Source organism: Pyrgilauda ruficollis, unplaced genomic scaffold, assembly GCF_017590135.1.
Source record: "Pyrgilauda ruficollis isolate IOZ18807 unplaced genomic scaffold, ASM1759013v1 scaffold10, whole genome shotgun sequence".
In the NCBI taxonomy this organism is placed as follows: domain Eukaryota; kingdom Metazoa; phylum Chordata; class Aves; order Passeriformes; family Passeridae; genus Pyrgilauda; species Pyrgilauda ruficollis.
This window is the reverse complement of record NW_024508101.1, coordinates 5,691,142-5,705,886: the sequence shown is the minus strand read 5'-3', so window position 1 is coordinate 5,705,886 and position 14,745 is coordinate 5,691,142. Positions and strand designations below refer to the sequence as shown.

The 14,745-nt window shown below is 44.5% G+C and overlaps 1 protein-coding gene across 1 annotated transcript in view; it reads right to left on the bottom strand.

Moving 5' to 3' along the window:
• Positions 1–14,745, bottom strand: part of LRIG1 (leucine rich repeats and immunoglobulin like domains 1) — a 92,676-nt gene that overhangs the window by 49,764 nt on the left and 28,167 nt on the right. Inside the window, exons 2-3 of the mRNA XM_041460577.1 lie at positions 7,600–7,671; positions 2,763–2,837 (exon numbers count right to left, since the gene is read on the bottom strand). Coding sequence (XP_041316511.1) covers positions 2,763–2,837; positions 7,600–7,671 — 147 coding nt within the window. The remainder of the gene's footprint in view (positions 1–2,762; positions 2,838–7,599; positions 7,672–14,745) is intronic.

Here is a 14,745-nt window from a genome sequence, read left to right as displayed (position 1 = left end):
CAATATTTTCAACATGCAAGGCAAACAAACTGATTCTTCGAGGAATAACTGCACCAAACTCCATGGCAGTATATCAGGACAAAGCATTTTTGATACATATGTTATGTCTGCATCCATCTGCAGCCTGGGACATCCAAAGGCTTGCAGAAAGCTTTGAGAATTCTCTCTTCAACAGATTCTCACATATATACTTAACTGGCCTTTGGTCCTCACACGTGTGGGGTCAGGGAAGTTCTGGGTGGTGGAGACAGGTACGGAAAACCCAAGAGCAGGGAATGCAAAGCAAAGTTCATTTTTTAAAAAAATTTTAAAAGCAAAACCCAAAAAAACCTCCACACAACCACCAAACTTTATGGGAAATCTGAGTTGGGCAGTATTGCTTCCCCCAGCCCTAAAGGAGAAAAAGTGTTTTCTCCTGTTTAGGAAGAGTAGGAGATGAAATAACTCACTCAAAAGAGATGTTTATGGAGACAGGTACGGAAAACCCAAAAGCAGGGAATGCAAAGCAAAGCTCATTGAAAAAAAAAAAATTAAAAAGCAAAACCCAAAAAAACCTCCACATAACCACCAAACTTTATGGGAAATCTGAGTTGGGCAGTATTGCTTCCCCCAGCCCTAAAGGAGAAAAAGTGTTTTCTCCTGTTTAGGAAGAGTAGGAGATGAAATAACTCACTCAAAAGAGATGTTTTGAGTGACAAATATACAAGCCTTGCTTTTATAATACATTAACAGTCCTTTGGAAATACTTAACCACATGCAATATACAAAACCTACTTCAGAGGTTTGTGAGGTAAACACACTTCACACATTTCTAAACACTGGGAAAAAAAAAGGAAATGTATTTATTTTTCTTTAGCATTAAGAATACACTGTAACACTATACACTTAAACATAAACCAGTTTCTCAGTACACAAGTCTTCATTATGAGTCTTCACCCTGGGTTTGGTTTGGCAGGCTCCCCAATTATTACTTCACAGATTGCAAGGCCAGAAGAAACCAGTATGACCATATAATCTGATTCCTTACATCACACAAGGCTGAACAACTTTACCCACCGATTTGCCTATCAAGCCCATTAACCTAGGGTTGAACTAAAGGCCCATCTTTTAGGAAGCCAACCAATTGATTACAGACTCCCAAAGATGGAGAAAACTTCACTTCCTCAGCAAATGATTCCAATGTGAGTCAGCAACATCGATTGGAGCAGGTACTTTAAAACATCTTTCAGGTTATTTTTGTCTCTGATAAAAATTAAAAGGAAATGCAAGGGGGAAAAGTGGCACTCTCTAATACAAGCTAAACAAAGAGACCCTTCTTGCAGAAGTATGACAGCAGTATTACGAATCCTGCTATCAGAGTTATTTATGTGCAGCAGCTGAGGAGAGCAATTCAGATTTCTGGAAAGTGATACTAAGCAGGTTTATTCAGAATACCATCCTTTTATCATTTGGCTTTGTAGCTTCTCCTTCCTTCTGCACCACTCTGAAATTTCAGATGAGCTGTAAATCTACTGCCTTCCAGAAGTCATTATTCCCCCTTTCCAAACTGCTCATTTCATTTCAGGAATAAAAAACCCAAAGCTCCAGCAATTTGGGTCTTTGCCAATAGCTAAATTAATAGCAAAAATAACAACAGGGGCTTGTGGAACTCAGAGCATTTATAGACTTCATGAGAAAGAGAAGCCGATCTGGGGGGCCTAAAACTATATCCCTGGATGGCAAATTCTATGCAAGCTTTCCATCCATAAATCAGATTTCTGGAGGTCTTTTTCAAACCCTGGCGCACAGCACACATGTGGCAGCACAGTAAGTCAGCTGATAAAGACTGCCTCAGAGTTAAGTCAGAGCCTTTTGAGCAAGAGAGGCCAATCAGCTGGTGGTGTGGTCACAGGCATTTTCCACCACAAGAAGCACCAAATCCATGGAGAGCACAGATACCAGCCTGCAGGTGTACTGTAGGGCCATGCAGGCTGGAAGTCACCACCTGAACTGCTCCAGCATTTTGCTGGAGTCCCTATTAGCCATAAAGAATTCCCAGGAATCTGGGAGGTATCATGCATATCATGCAAAATTCCTTCTCAGTGCAAGTACAAGCAGACACACGCAAAAAATCATTTTAGAAGTCCACACTCTTTAGATACTAAATAGTTTGATATATTAATATTTTATTCCCTTGAGCAGCACCATCAACCCAAGATCTTTGGGGGCCAATACAAAAGAGTTCTCAGGTGTCTGATGCTTCTGTGGTCATCTAAACTACCAAAGTTCTGCACACCATGCTTTACAATCACTGTTCTCTCAAAAGAAAGTGTTAAAAAGAAGTTGAAAAAAATAATAAAAACAGGTCTGGAATGAGTTCCCTAAAAGATACGAATAGTCTCTGGCTTTAAGAGGAAAGAAGAAATTATTAGAACAGTGCCAAGGAAAAAAAAGAACAATAAAGAAAATGTAAAATTTAATAGCACAAGTATGACTTAATGGTTGAAACCCAAAGGCAGATGTGGAAAAAAAAAAGTTTTATTCAACCTGTGGAATTTACTGTCATAAGTTACCACTGATCATAAGCATAACACACAACCTCACACAAATCACACTCCTGATGATGTTTCTTCATTAAGGTTAATTAATTCTTAAATTTCTTAAGAAGCCAAAAACCAAAATCTAGAGTCAGCAGGAATGAGTGTGACACCCACAAAACCCCCAGAAGCAGCTAAACCCTCCCCAGAGAGAGCCCAGAGCCAGAAGAGGAGACAGTGACTTACAGGTGGAGGGAGCGGACGCTGGAAGCAGCAGATCCCAGCGAGGGAATGGCACTCAGCTCGTTGTGGTCCAGCCTCCTGCAAGAAACAGAAATTGAGGGTTGAAGGCAAGCAGCCTGTGCCCAGGAATACAGGAGGAGCAGGGGAGGGCTGGCACTGAGGCAGAAGCCTCCATCTGAAGGGGTTTTTCTCTGATGGCCACACCTTACTCTTTAATACACCACTGGTTCCACCATATTTCCTTTACAAGCTTTTTCCCCCACTGCCACCCACTAAAGCATTGTGCCACAGCCCTCTCCTAGCCTGTGTTACAAATTTGCCTTAGTGAGAAATAAACAAGCCGTGCTTTTATAACACATTAACAGTCCTTTGGAAGTACTTAACCACATGCAACATACAAAACCTACTTCAGAGGTTTCTGCTTCACAGCCCTCCACCAGCCGGTGTTTCCAGAGTCAAACCTGAGGCAGGAGGATTTTGCACCTCAAGGCCACGTGTGCCATGGCTCAGGACAGGAATTTAACCCTTCCCCAAGCAGCAGGCCCTGCTCACACCAGGTCAGGGCCTGGGGGCACAACCTCATGGCATCCTCTCCACAGCAGGCCCAGCTCCGGAAATCCCAGAGGGATTTCCTCACAAAGGCAGCAGAAATGTCACCAGGCACAGCAATGTCACCAGGCACAGCAATGTCACCAGGCACAGGGCCCTGCTCCAGGCAGCTGGGGAGCACACAGAGCCCCTGGTTAATGGCACCACAGGCCATCAGCTCCTGCAGCCACCAGCACAGACACGTCCCCTGCCAGGGCCCAATGCTTCAAGTGTTTTTCTGACTGAAAACAGATCCTTGCCATGTGACTGGCTCTTCCTTGCTTTAAAGAGCCCTTGTTTGTACGGTGAATTAGTCAATTAATTACTGTAACAGTCGCTCGTCTGGCTGCTTGAAAATTACCTAATTTCTCAGTCTCCTTGCCCACTCCCCCCTCTCGCCGCAGTGATCACAGCCAAGCCCTGGCCAGGCTCCCCAGGACCCCCAAAGCCCCCCTGCTCCCACCACTGCTGCCCCAGGCACAGCCTCTGGGTCACCGTGGGCTTTCCAAGTGCTCCCCTTCTGCAGGGCATCCTGGCAAGATCACAATTTGGGTGCAAAGCACAGCATCCCAGAGCCGCACAGCTGAGGGTTGCTAAGTCACAGCCATGAGTAGGGGCAATCTTAAATTATGATGGCTTTCCCCCCCCCCCCCCCCTTCTTTCCTTTTAACACTATTTTTGGCAGGTGGGAGAGGGCAGTGGCACATTTATCCCAGAACTTCCCTTCTGGCTCCTCTGAGAGGAGGCAAGATATTTGATTTCACGAGGAGTTCCAAGCACTGCTGGGATAAAAGCTTTCCTCTGCCTCTGACATTATACCCATGCCTTAAAATGTAAGGGAAAAAAGCCAGATGCATTGCAATTCAGCAAGGAGCTCCACTCTGCAACTAAAAACTCACTGTTGCTCATATTACAACATGGTCTAGAGCTTCCAAAGGTACAAAGCAAGCTGGAAAGAGCATTAAAATGCTTATTTGAGCATGTTTTCATAAACATTTAACTAAGCATCTTGTGGAGAAGAAGGAGCCTGGGTCAGCTCTGGTTAAGCAGCTCTGACACCAACCAGCATCTAACAACTGGTCAAACTCTCCTCTGACATAAGTGTGATATTCATATATCAGCCTCCTGTCATGTCAGGAATCAGTCAGAAGTGGTTCTCCCACCTCATTTTCTCTCTTGGCTCACAGGCACCATTTGCTGACACAGAGGAGACAGCCAAGCCCTGTATTTGCCTGGGATTTCCCACTCATCTTCCCCTTTTCCCTATGTAAAGGAATTGAAAAATAAAAAATAAAAAAAGAGGGGGAAAAAAACCCCTCAAAACAGAGCAGCTGGGCTCAACAACTTTAAAAACTTTCAGTCTCCTTCCCCAGCCCTCACCTTTGACGACACAAACGCTCTGGATGCTGAGGCAGAGGAGGAGGGGGGCCACCCATATAAAATATTTACAGTCCAGTTGCCAGGCTGGTGTCAAGCTGAAATGGAGCCTGCTCAAAAATAGCACAGCTCTCCAGAGCTTTCAGTGAAAGGCACTTTAGAAAAGAAAAGGTGAGTTGTTTGGAGTGGAATTTTAGCATGGTTGCTACTTTCTTTGCTACCAATGGGCCTGGAAAGCCTGAGAGCCACGAAACCATCAGTTTGGTGGATTCCATGATCCATGTGACCTGAGGAAACCCCAGAAATCCCACAGCAGCACCCTCCATCCCTCCAGCCAAGGAATGAGAATGGATTGACACCAGGGGATTGTCACCAGATGAAGGCACCAAAGGGCATGAGAGAAAGATCAAGTGTCCTGAAGGAAAGTAATGTCCCAGTCCAGCCCCTACCCTAAGCCTCAAGCACTTATTTCAGAGCAAGTGGGATCACAGTGTTTTGCATCACCTTGAGCCACTAAATTTCATCCTACACAGACTTAAAACTTTTCTAAAAGCCTCTCATAAATGCCACCAAAACAAAGCACACAAACAACTGCCTAAACTCAGGGAGAAGTGTAGGGTAATTTCTGCTCTGACTTTATCAGAATCTCAATAAAGCAAAGCAGAGCATCGAAGATAAGGGATGAAGTTTAAATCTTTTGGTCTGCAGATATTTTCTTTAAATCAAGGGAAAACAAAATGTTTTCAAAATATACCACACTAATTATTCACATGGAGAGACACACACAGAGTTTTAAGCCTTGTGTAATGCTCAGGAACCACAGACAGCATGTTTGAAGCATCATGGGAGGTTCAGGTCTTATCAATGCATCTATTATTTGGGGCAATCTCTGTCCCTGAGGGTGCCTTCGTTTGCCCAGCACAGCATGCACAGAGAAACACTGACTTGCTCTCGAGACGTGCCACAGCATGATGCTTATTTCATGAATGTTTGTCAAGTGCTTAAAAAAAAACCCGCAGAAAGAAGATGCTCTGGCAATATAGATGTGGTTCTCCTTGTGAAATGAAGTTTATTTCAGTGGTCTGTGGTTTAGCTGTTATTCAAAAGCAACCAAGATTAGTAGATAGGGCTTTTAATAGAGCTTCTCCCTCAGACTTCCTAGAGCCTGCCTTCCAGGCTCTGCTCCAGACCTCTGCCTCCCCTCCAGTCTCCCATTTCTGACTGCTCCCTTTCCCTCCTACCCACTCTTCTGCTCTCTCCCTATTCCCTAAACCTGTCTTTCTGACACAGCAAGCAGCTCTTATCTACCCATTACATCGTGGCTGCATCACTTATCTCCCCAGAAACCCTGACACCTTTTTACAGCATGTAACTGTTCAGTGCAGGGCCTGTCCTGCTCTTACACACATGCACAGTACTTTGTTCAAGGGAATTCCCTACCTGGGGAATCAGAAGCCACACACATTTCTCACCCCGTGCTCCCTAAGTCACACACCTTCTTCAGGCACTCCCATGAATAAAAGCCATTGCTAAGCCACAGTCATGTTAGGATAATTCTAAAGTCTCACAGAATCAGGGCTGCAATTCTCTTCTTTAAGCACAGAGCAATTTAAGGCTTTCCACAGGGAAAAGAGAAGTTGAGGAAACAGATCCTGCAGGCAGTGTTCTGCTGACCCACATCACTTTCTCTCTAAAGATCACACTGAGCTGATTTCAGAGCACTGCAGTCACTTCTGACAGACATTCCTCACTTACTCATGATTCCCAGCAAGTCCCTACTGTTCATGTAAACAGAGGAGCCAGGGGCAATCAGGCCACGAGAGGGATGCTGCATTAATCTCCACAGTCCAATCCAGCAGGCATCAGTCAGAGAAAATTCCACTTTTTGCCTATTTAAGAATCACAGGAACTGGCCCCTCCTTGAGTCCCAGAACCAACACTTAATGAAAACAGACAGAGGACAAGAGAAAATGCTTGATAGAGCACAGTATTGTTTCTGAAAGGAAATGTTTTTTCAGTTTCCCATGAGGCACCAGTAGCTCTTCAAACAGAGCCCAAACCTCAAGTATGCCAGCGATTCACCAGGCAAACACGAGCTCATTACCTCAGCCCACCGCCTGCAATCTAGTCACTTTTGGTTTTTAAACCCCAAAATCACAGCTCCAGGAATCCCTGTGAAGGGCTGACAGTGCAGCCCCTCTCTGAGTGAAACTGCTGAGCCTTCACAGAGACCAGGAGCTTGGAAAACCTGCAGTTCAGTGAAATAGGTTTGTTTTACCAGCAAGGAGGGTCTGGCACAGCCACTCAGACCTTCACCAGCTCCTCTGTTCCCCACCAGAGCAGAAGACAGCTCTGCTGGTTTAGCCTCTTCGAGCAAGACTTCCAACAGAGTTTGTTCTGGTTCCAAAAGGAGCACAAATGTCTGAGAGAGGAGGAGGCACAGTTAAGTGCTTTGTTATCCACTACACTACACCTTTGTTTCCTGGGAGATTTGGGCTAGGTTGGCATCAGGTATCACAATCCAGGCTGCTGTGCCTTGCTTCAGGGTTATGCTTTCAGCAAGGAGCTTTGTGTGTGTGTTCAGGTGTGCTGAGCTGCTGCCTCCAAGCATTGCACAACACCGAGGGAGGAAAACTCCAGTGATTTCCAATAACAGCTCTGCTGTTTTAATTGGGATGTTGTGTTCTGCTCATTGATTAGTTAAAAAAAAACCAGCCCAGATACAATACAGAGGGGAAAAAACTCCACACCAAGTCAGACCTGCTCATTCAACTTAGCTAAAGGAGGTACTGTCTTAGGAAACGAGATATAATTTCCTCAGAGCCCACAAGCTGCCCTGGCAAACTACAATTAAAACCTTTGAAGGAATACTTACACTTCCTGCAGGTTCGACAGCTCTGCAAAGACAGAAGGATCAATCTCTGCCAACTTGTTGTAGCTCAGGTTTCTGTTAAAATAAAAGACAGTGGGATCAGCAAAATACACTCACCCTGCTCAGCAAAACAGTCATCTTAATTATTCTGGATTGCACTGGGAAGGTTTGGGTTTTGTTCTTTTTTAAAAGAGAACTTAAAACAGCACTTTTCTGCTGAATACATGAGTGTATTCACTAATACATTAGTTACACGACAAAAATCTTATCTAGCTCTCCCCAGTCTTCTTCCTCTTTTGCATTAGATTAGTGTGGTTTTAATTTGTCTTCATATTACACAATTGCATTTATTATTCTACTATTGATTATTTCCAACCACAAAACTAATCACAGATGAATAGGATGTTTCCTGACAAATTAAAGTCTGAACTGAAACAATCAACAAACCTTCCACTAAATATTTTATAGCTATATTCACACAGGGTATTTTTTATACCACTGTGTGTTACACACAAAATACACATATTATGTGTATTTTACACATAACATTTTATACATATGTTATTTATATTATTTTTATATAAATAATATATATATTTATATTATTTATTTTTACTATGTGTAAAAATATTTTTTCTAATATTTTTTCTAATTGTCTAATATTTTTAAATTTTTTTTTACATTTTCTAACAAGATGATATAATTAGTCTATCACTACATGGGGTTTTTTTAATCAGTGAATACAGCTTTCAAGCCACATAGTAGTACACACTTTGCTCCTCAACAATCCCAGCCAACACTTTCCAACTATCCAACAGCCCAAACCTAAACCTAAATCATATTCTAGCACCGATGGATGACAAATGGGTTGTGCTGTATTATCTGAAAGCAGCCTGGTGGGAGAGCAGGTCTGCCTCACAGGACATCCCTGATTGGAAACACATCCAGAGCTCAACATGCTGCAGGAAGGAACACACTGGAAGGATTGCTAGGGGTGGCAAACAGGCAAAATAATACAAATTAAGTGCCAACTCCAAGAGCTCTGCCATGCTCTGCTGTAGCATCACACAGTGCAGCAGCAGAGTCTTCCCTCCAAGACATGCACCCTCAGCACACCGCACAGGACAGGTCAAACCTGCAGCTAGGGACTAACCAGATCAATTATGCCCAAGTGACTAATGATGCAGAAAGTAACAAGTGCTTTAATTACCATTCTGTATGCAGTGCTGGCATGTTTCTGTGAGTGTGTAATCTAAAGAGGGAGGAGGCAAATTGATGGGTGGTAGCAGAAAAGCAACCACAGTAAATTGTAAGGAAATTGTGAGGGGGACTTCTTTAATTTTACTTTGCTCCACACCCTGCTCTCGGATATTACCCTGGGTAAAATTCAACCCTCCTGCCTCCTCTGCAGGGAGGTTACACCCTCTTACTGCACCTCTGAACACAACCCAAAAGATTCATGGCCTGATTTTAGATAAGCCCTCAAACATGGAGCTGCTTATTCAAGCCACCAAGCCAGTCTGACTAGAAAACTGGCCAATCCTCCCTGGTTTGGGTTTTTCTTTGCTTTGTGCCCACAGAAAGCAAGCAGGTCTGGAACCCAAACAGGATCTAAGTCACCGAGGCACCTACTGAACTTTTACCAATGCTCCATGACCCAAGAGCTGAGGCACACACAGAGAAAAGGCAGCTGCCAGAAGAGCACGGATGGAAAATATCTCCTGAAGTGCTCACACTAACACACTGCACTCTGTGGCAATGCAGAGAGAAACCCAGGCTCACAGCAGCCTTACAAATACCAAGACTTGAAAGACTACAAAGCTTACCAACTTTGCAGGAAGTGATAAACACCTCTTTTAAGCTAAAAAGCAGATATTGATCACCTGGCCTCTTGTAATGCATTTATGGGAAGTCCTCAAAGCGTTCCCCTGCACAGGGAATCATTTGATGGCTCTCACATCACGCCATTCCCCATCATTTTAGCTCTGAAAGCAGCTCCTTGCATCTTGCCCAAAATGTTCAAGTTTTTTTGCCAATACCTGCTGTGGAAGAATGCTCCACAAATCAACAACACAGGCTGGCTCTTAACAGAGCCTAGAACTGAAGCTATACAGGAGTGTAAAACCTAACCAAGCATCTCAGTTTAAAATATGCTGTCCTGTAAGCCCCTACTGTCTTTTAAAACACTCAAGAGACCTTTAAATCAATACCAGCCTACAGCAGATATCCATTTCACTATGAACTCAAAGGCATTCATCTAAATAAAAGTCAAACTGCAGTTTAAACTCAGAGTGTGTTTGAAAGCCAAGTCCATATTCATAGCACAATTACGAATTAAAGTGCAATTTGCCCACAGATTACATTACTACTTTTTTTTTTTTAACCACACAGTAAGATCAGGTTGGAGCTTGTCCCTGTCTGATCTACAGGCAAAAAGAGAAAATACAACAGCTAACGTCCTACAGGCTCAGCACAATAAAGCTGACACAGAAATACAAGTGACAAACTAAAAGGGGGAAATACAACCAGACATGATGGTGCGTGAATCCATCTGTTTTCATGTATTTCTATGCCTTTTACTACAGCCAGATTTCACATTTTTCAGGCAATGTATTTCTCCTCAACACATTCCTCTGCAATAGACTAAGAAGCTGTTTTATGAAGCAAGAAACAAGAACACATGCACCAGAACTGATTCTCCCTGCACTTGCCAGAGGGACCAGATCCCTGGCTTAGCCTGTGCTCAAGCACTGAGTGATGCTGACATGAACCTCCAAAGTTCACAAGTGAAAAAACAAGATCTCCATAAATTAAAGGATTTCATGGCCACAGTTTAACATCACCCAAAGCGACTTTCTGATTATTGCTGCTGCCATTCAGGACATTTGAACATCAAAAGCTGGCTCTTCAGAGAGCACAGACAGATTTTGCTGCAGCAGCAACAGAAAGACTTCCCAAGAGCTGCTGCAGAAATGCAGGTGAACTCCATCCTCTTGAACAACAAAGTCTTTGGTTCCCCCCACACTACTCACCCCAACCACCAAGCATCCTCACTAAATGTACACTGCACTGCTCAAAAATCAGTGGGGAAATGAAAGCTAGAAATACAGTCAGTACAAAATAAACAGGAGACTTGAAATTACATAGATACGCCAAAATAAAGTTTACTGAGTTTCTGGCACTAGCTGTATTTTAGCTTATATTAAAATATCCAAGAATTTCTAGCCTGAAGCGTTAGTAATCAAAGGATGTGTTTCCCAGAGCTCTGATTCCCTCACTAGGCCGTATGTGGCATGCCAGTCACAGCATTTAAGTGAGAGGAAGAATTAACATGTTTCAATAGATAGATCATTGGGACTGGGAGTCAGGAAACCTCTGTCTATTCCTGGCTCTCTTAATCTCCTGCTGTGTGACCGGGTCATGTCACATCACCTCTCCAGAGCTTTTGTTTCCACAGTCACCCTTTGTCTGTCTTGTCTATTTAGACTGTAAATAAAATTGAGGTAGGTATTGTCTTGGTTTGCCTGATGCTGATGAAATGAGGCCTCAATCGTGGTTGGGCTCCAGTAATGCAAATAAAGAAGGGAGCTCAAAACTTGAGGTCGTGGGGCTCTCCCACCCCTAAGTGTGGGTCCCAAACGTCCATCACTGAAGCACTGCAGGGCTTTAATGTCCCCACCAGGTTGGCCTCTCTGAGCTGAGCAGAGCAGCAGTGGAGGCTGACTGGAGATGCCAAGCCCAGGGACACAGCTGTCCCATCACTGAAAGCTGGCACTTTTGCTGTTCCTCTGTAGCAGAGGATGCATTCCTTCTCGAGGAGCCCTTGGGATGATGCCACAGTTGCCCAATGAATCATCAAACAAATGTTTCTGCCAGTTTTCCAAAATGTCTTCCTCAAAGAAAGAGAGACATCAACTCCCAATACCAAAACCTTGTCCTTCCCCGAATCAGCACCTGCCCAGCCCTCTGAGGTATCTCTCACCCTGAGCACCTCTTCAAAGCCAGTTTATAAAGCATCACCTACAGTGTTTTATGCCAGTTCCAAGAGTCCATGGCTTTGGTGCATATTCTGCCCACTTCCTGGCACCTACATTTGAGGTTAGCTGAGCCCAAAAGTGGGGCTGCCCACAAACTGCCCAGTGCCCTGCTTCTCTGCATGGGTATGTTAAATTACTCATGGAAGGATATTCTGATTCCTCCAAGGCAGCTGTGGAGAGAAAACAGAAGTCAACTAAGGTAAATTCAAGAACCTGAGCTGTGAGTTCAGGGAAGCATCCACCAAAGGTTAGAAGTTCTACAGGTAGCAGAGGAGAAAGAGCAGAACCACCAACCTGAGTGGCCCCTAACACTCAGATTTTTTTTTCATATCAGCTTCTATTGAAAAGGAAAAGATGGTAAATGTTTTTAAACTTTACTCTGATTTACTGGCATGAAAAGTTCTCTACATATTATTTATCCATTACAAACTTCAAGTCTTCCTTGTATTGGCTAATCCAACAATGTAGGGTTTTCCCCTCCTGTCACTAAGATGCCCATGATCAGGAACTGAGAGCCTGTTAAATCAATATGGGAAGGGCCCTGTTCTATCTTTTCAGCCACTGCAGTCTCTAAATAAGAAAGCAGTGTTTGCCTTCAGTTGGCATTGTGGAAGTGGCACTGTGGATCACTGAATTCTGCAGAGACTGAAGTGAAAGTCTTGTTAAATAACTGGGTATGCTCAAACTACCTCCCAAAAGAAACAATGCTGTCACAGAAAGTCCTGCTTGCCCGTGAGGAGGGGTCAGTCAGTTCTTTCACCTGTGAGAGGCCAACCCTGCCCCCTTGGGCAAGGTGCAGGGTAGAACAGGAGTTTATGTCCAAGTTTTGGCTCTGCTTTGGGACCTTGACCAGTGCAGAGAAAAGCCACTCTGTTGAAAACCAGACAAAGGAACAGAGACATACATGGCTCCTGGTCTCTGTCCACCATGATGATGGCTCAATTCTGTTCTGCAAGGTGAAAGTTTCCAACCCTTACATCAAAACCATTAATCTGTCAGTGCAGAAGATTATGTCAAAAGTGTTTCTGCACCTTTTGATGACAGGCATTGGAGAAAAGGAGGATGGCTCGAAATTCTGTCACTGCCAACTGTGGCTTTCATTAAACACTTTGTCAACCGTTGTCATAACACAACTTTTCATTGCGCCTGCACAAAAGGGAGCGAGGGCCCAGAACAATTGAGCCCTGCAGTAGAAATTCCTCTGGCTCATCTGTCGAAAGATAGCTGCCTAGTCTGCAGCTCACTGAATAGGCACCATCCTCTTCCCACATGTTTGTAGATGGCTTTACAGCCCTGGAATGGAGGCCCCATGCACACTTGAGTGGGTATGAAAAGCATGGCTGCAGCTGAATTAGCTTGGGGATGGGGGCCAGGGGAGCAAGAGAGGGAGCACACTGCTCATGCTAAGAGTGTACAGCTGGGCAGGAAGAAAGCATGCTCAGATGTTTCTTTTAAACAAGCTTGTGAGGTGCCAGAGAGATGGCAGGGTCCTTGTAAGCAGTGACAGGTGAGCATTAATGCTGAAGCACAAAGCCATCAGAGATTCTGTGGATTCAGTTGGTTGTATGGACAGCCAGGACAGAAAGAAGTAGCTTTAGTCCATTTTTGATTGCTGTGCATAGGACAGGTCCAAAGTCCACTCCCATGAGGCAAGGGCAGCCAAAGAGCTACTGCAGCCTCTTGTCATTAGAGCTGTGCTGCAGTCCCTTCCTCTGCACGTGCTCCAGCACCTCACTGTGTCCTGAGCGGGGGGCCCAGAACTGAACCCAGGATTCAATGCATGGCCAATGCTGAAGATGATCACGGCCCAGTCCTGCTGGCCACACTACTGCAGGTACAAGCCAGGGTGCCACTGGCCTTGGTCACCTGGGCACTCGCTAGCTCATGTTCAAACAGCTGTCCACCAGCACCTCCTGGTCCTCTTTCACCAGGCAGCTTTTCAGCCACTGTGCCCCAAGCTAAGCCCTTTGTGATTTCTGTTATAGGTACCCCGGGTACAGGGTGCTGCCTACAAGTGCAAAGCACCCAGCTTACACAGACTCTGAAATGCAGCCCAGAAATGGCCCACAGCATGGCAAAGACCAATCTCCTAGAAGGAGGTGAGCACCAAGACACAGGGCACCAGCGAGGGGGATATCCCAGATTGCTGCTCTGAGTGCTTTGAGAGAAGGGGACTCTGCAGGACCCTGAGAGGATACATAGCACCCACATGGGTGACGCTGTGCCCCACCACTGAGAGGTTCTGTTAGTGGCTCGGATGATGTGCTCACTCAGGCTTTACTTATGTCCTTGTTCAAATTAGCAGCAGCAGCATTATATTGGCTTGGGTTAACAGCCTGCTCATATAAGGGGCTTTATGTGCAGGAGGGAGTCAACTTAAGGGCAGCCCTCAAACCATAATATGAGCTAATTTGACAGTGAAGACAAACTTTGAGAGGTCATCCAGACACCAAGAAAACTGCACCATGAATCACTCTCAGTCATGACCAATGATACTGTCTAAAGGAAATTCCTGTAGCATGATCCCCAAAGAATTGATAGCACACGGATCCCAGCAGATGCATGCAGCCATTAATGCAAAGAACACTAATTAAAACCACATCACTGAGAAGTATTGTGCCAGACTACAATTTAATTTAGCGTGTGCTTGGTATGGTTTGAGAAACTTGGAAATGATCTTACCTTCAAGTGACTTTCAGGGACACATTTTCAGCCTTCCAGGGCTGTAAATGTAAATATGTCTGTGGACTGCCAGACTCCAAGAGGCAGCACAGGATGAGCAGGCACACTCTCAGGGCTGAGGAATCCTTTGCAGGAGCACTGGGTAACACTGCAAGGCTGCTGGGGCTTCCCCATCTCCTACACCAAGAATTTTTACAGGCTTATTTGTCTCTTTCAACAGGGCAGTGTCAGGTTATTTTAGGCCCTGTTAGGCTTACACAAATGTGTTTTGACAAAACCTAGGATCCCATTTCCTCCTGTTTTAATAACCTTAGCAAAACTCAAGTAGAGTTCTTATCTGCTTTTTTTCTTTTACTCTTCTTGAAAGATCATTTCCTCCAAAAACCCCTATTTTGTTTCTTAAGACAGAAGGCCTAGATGCAACTTAATC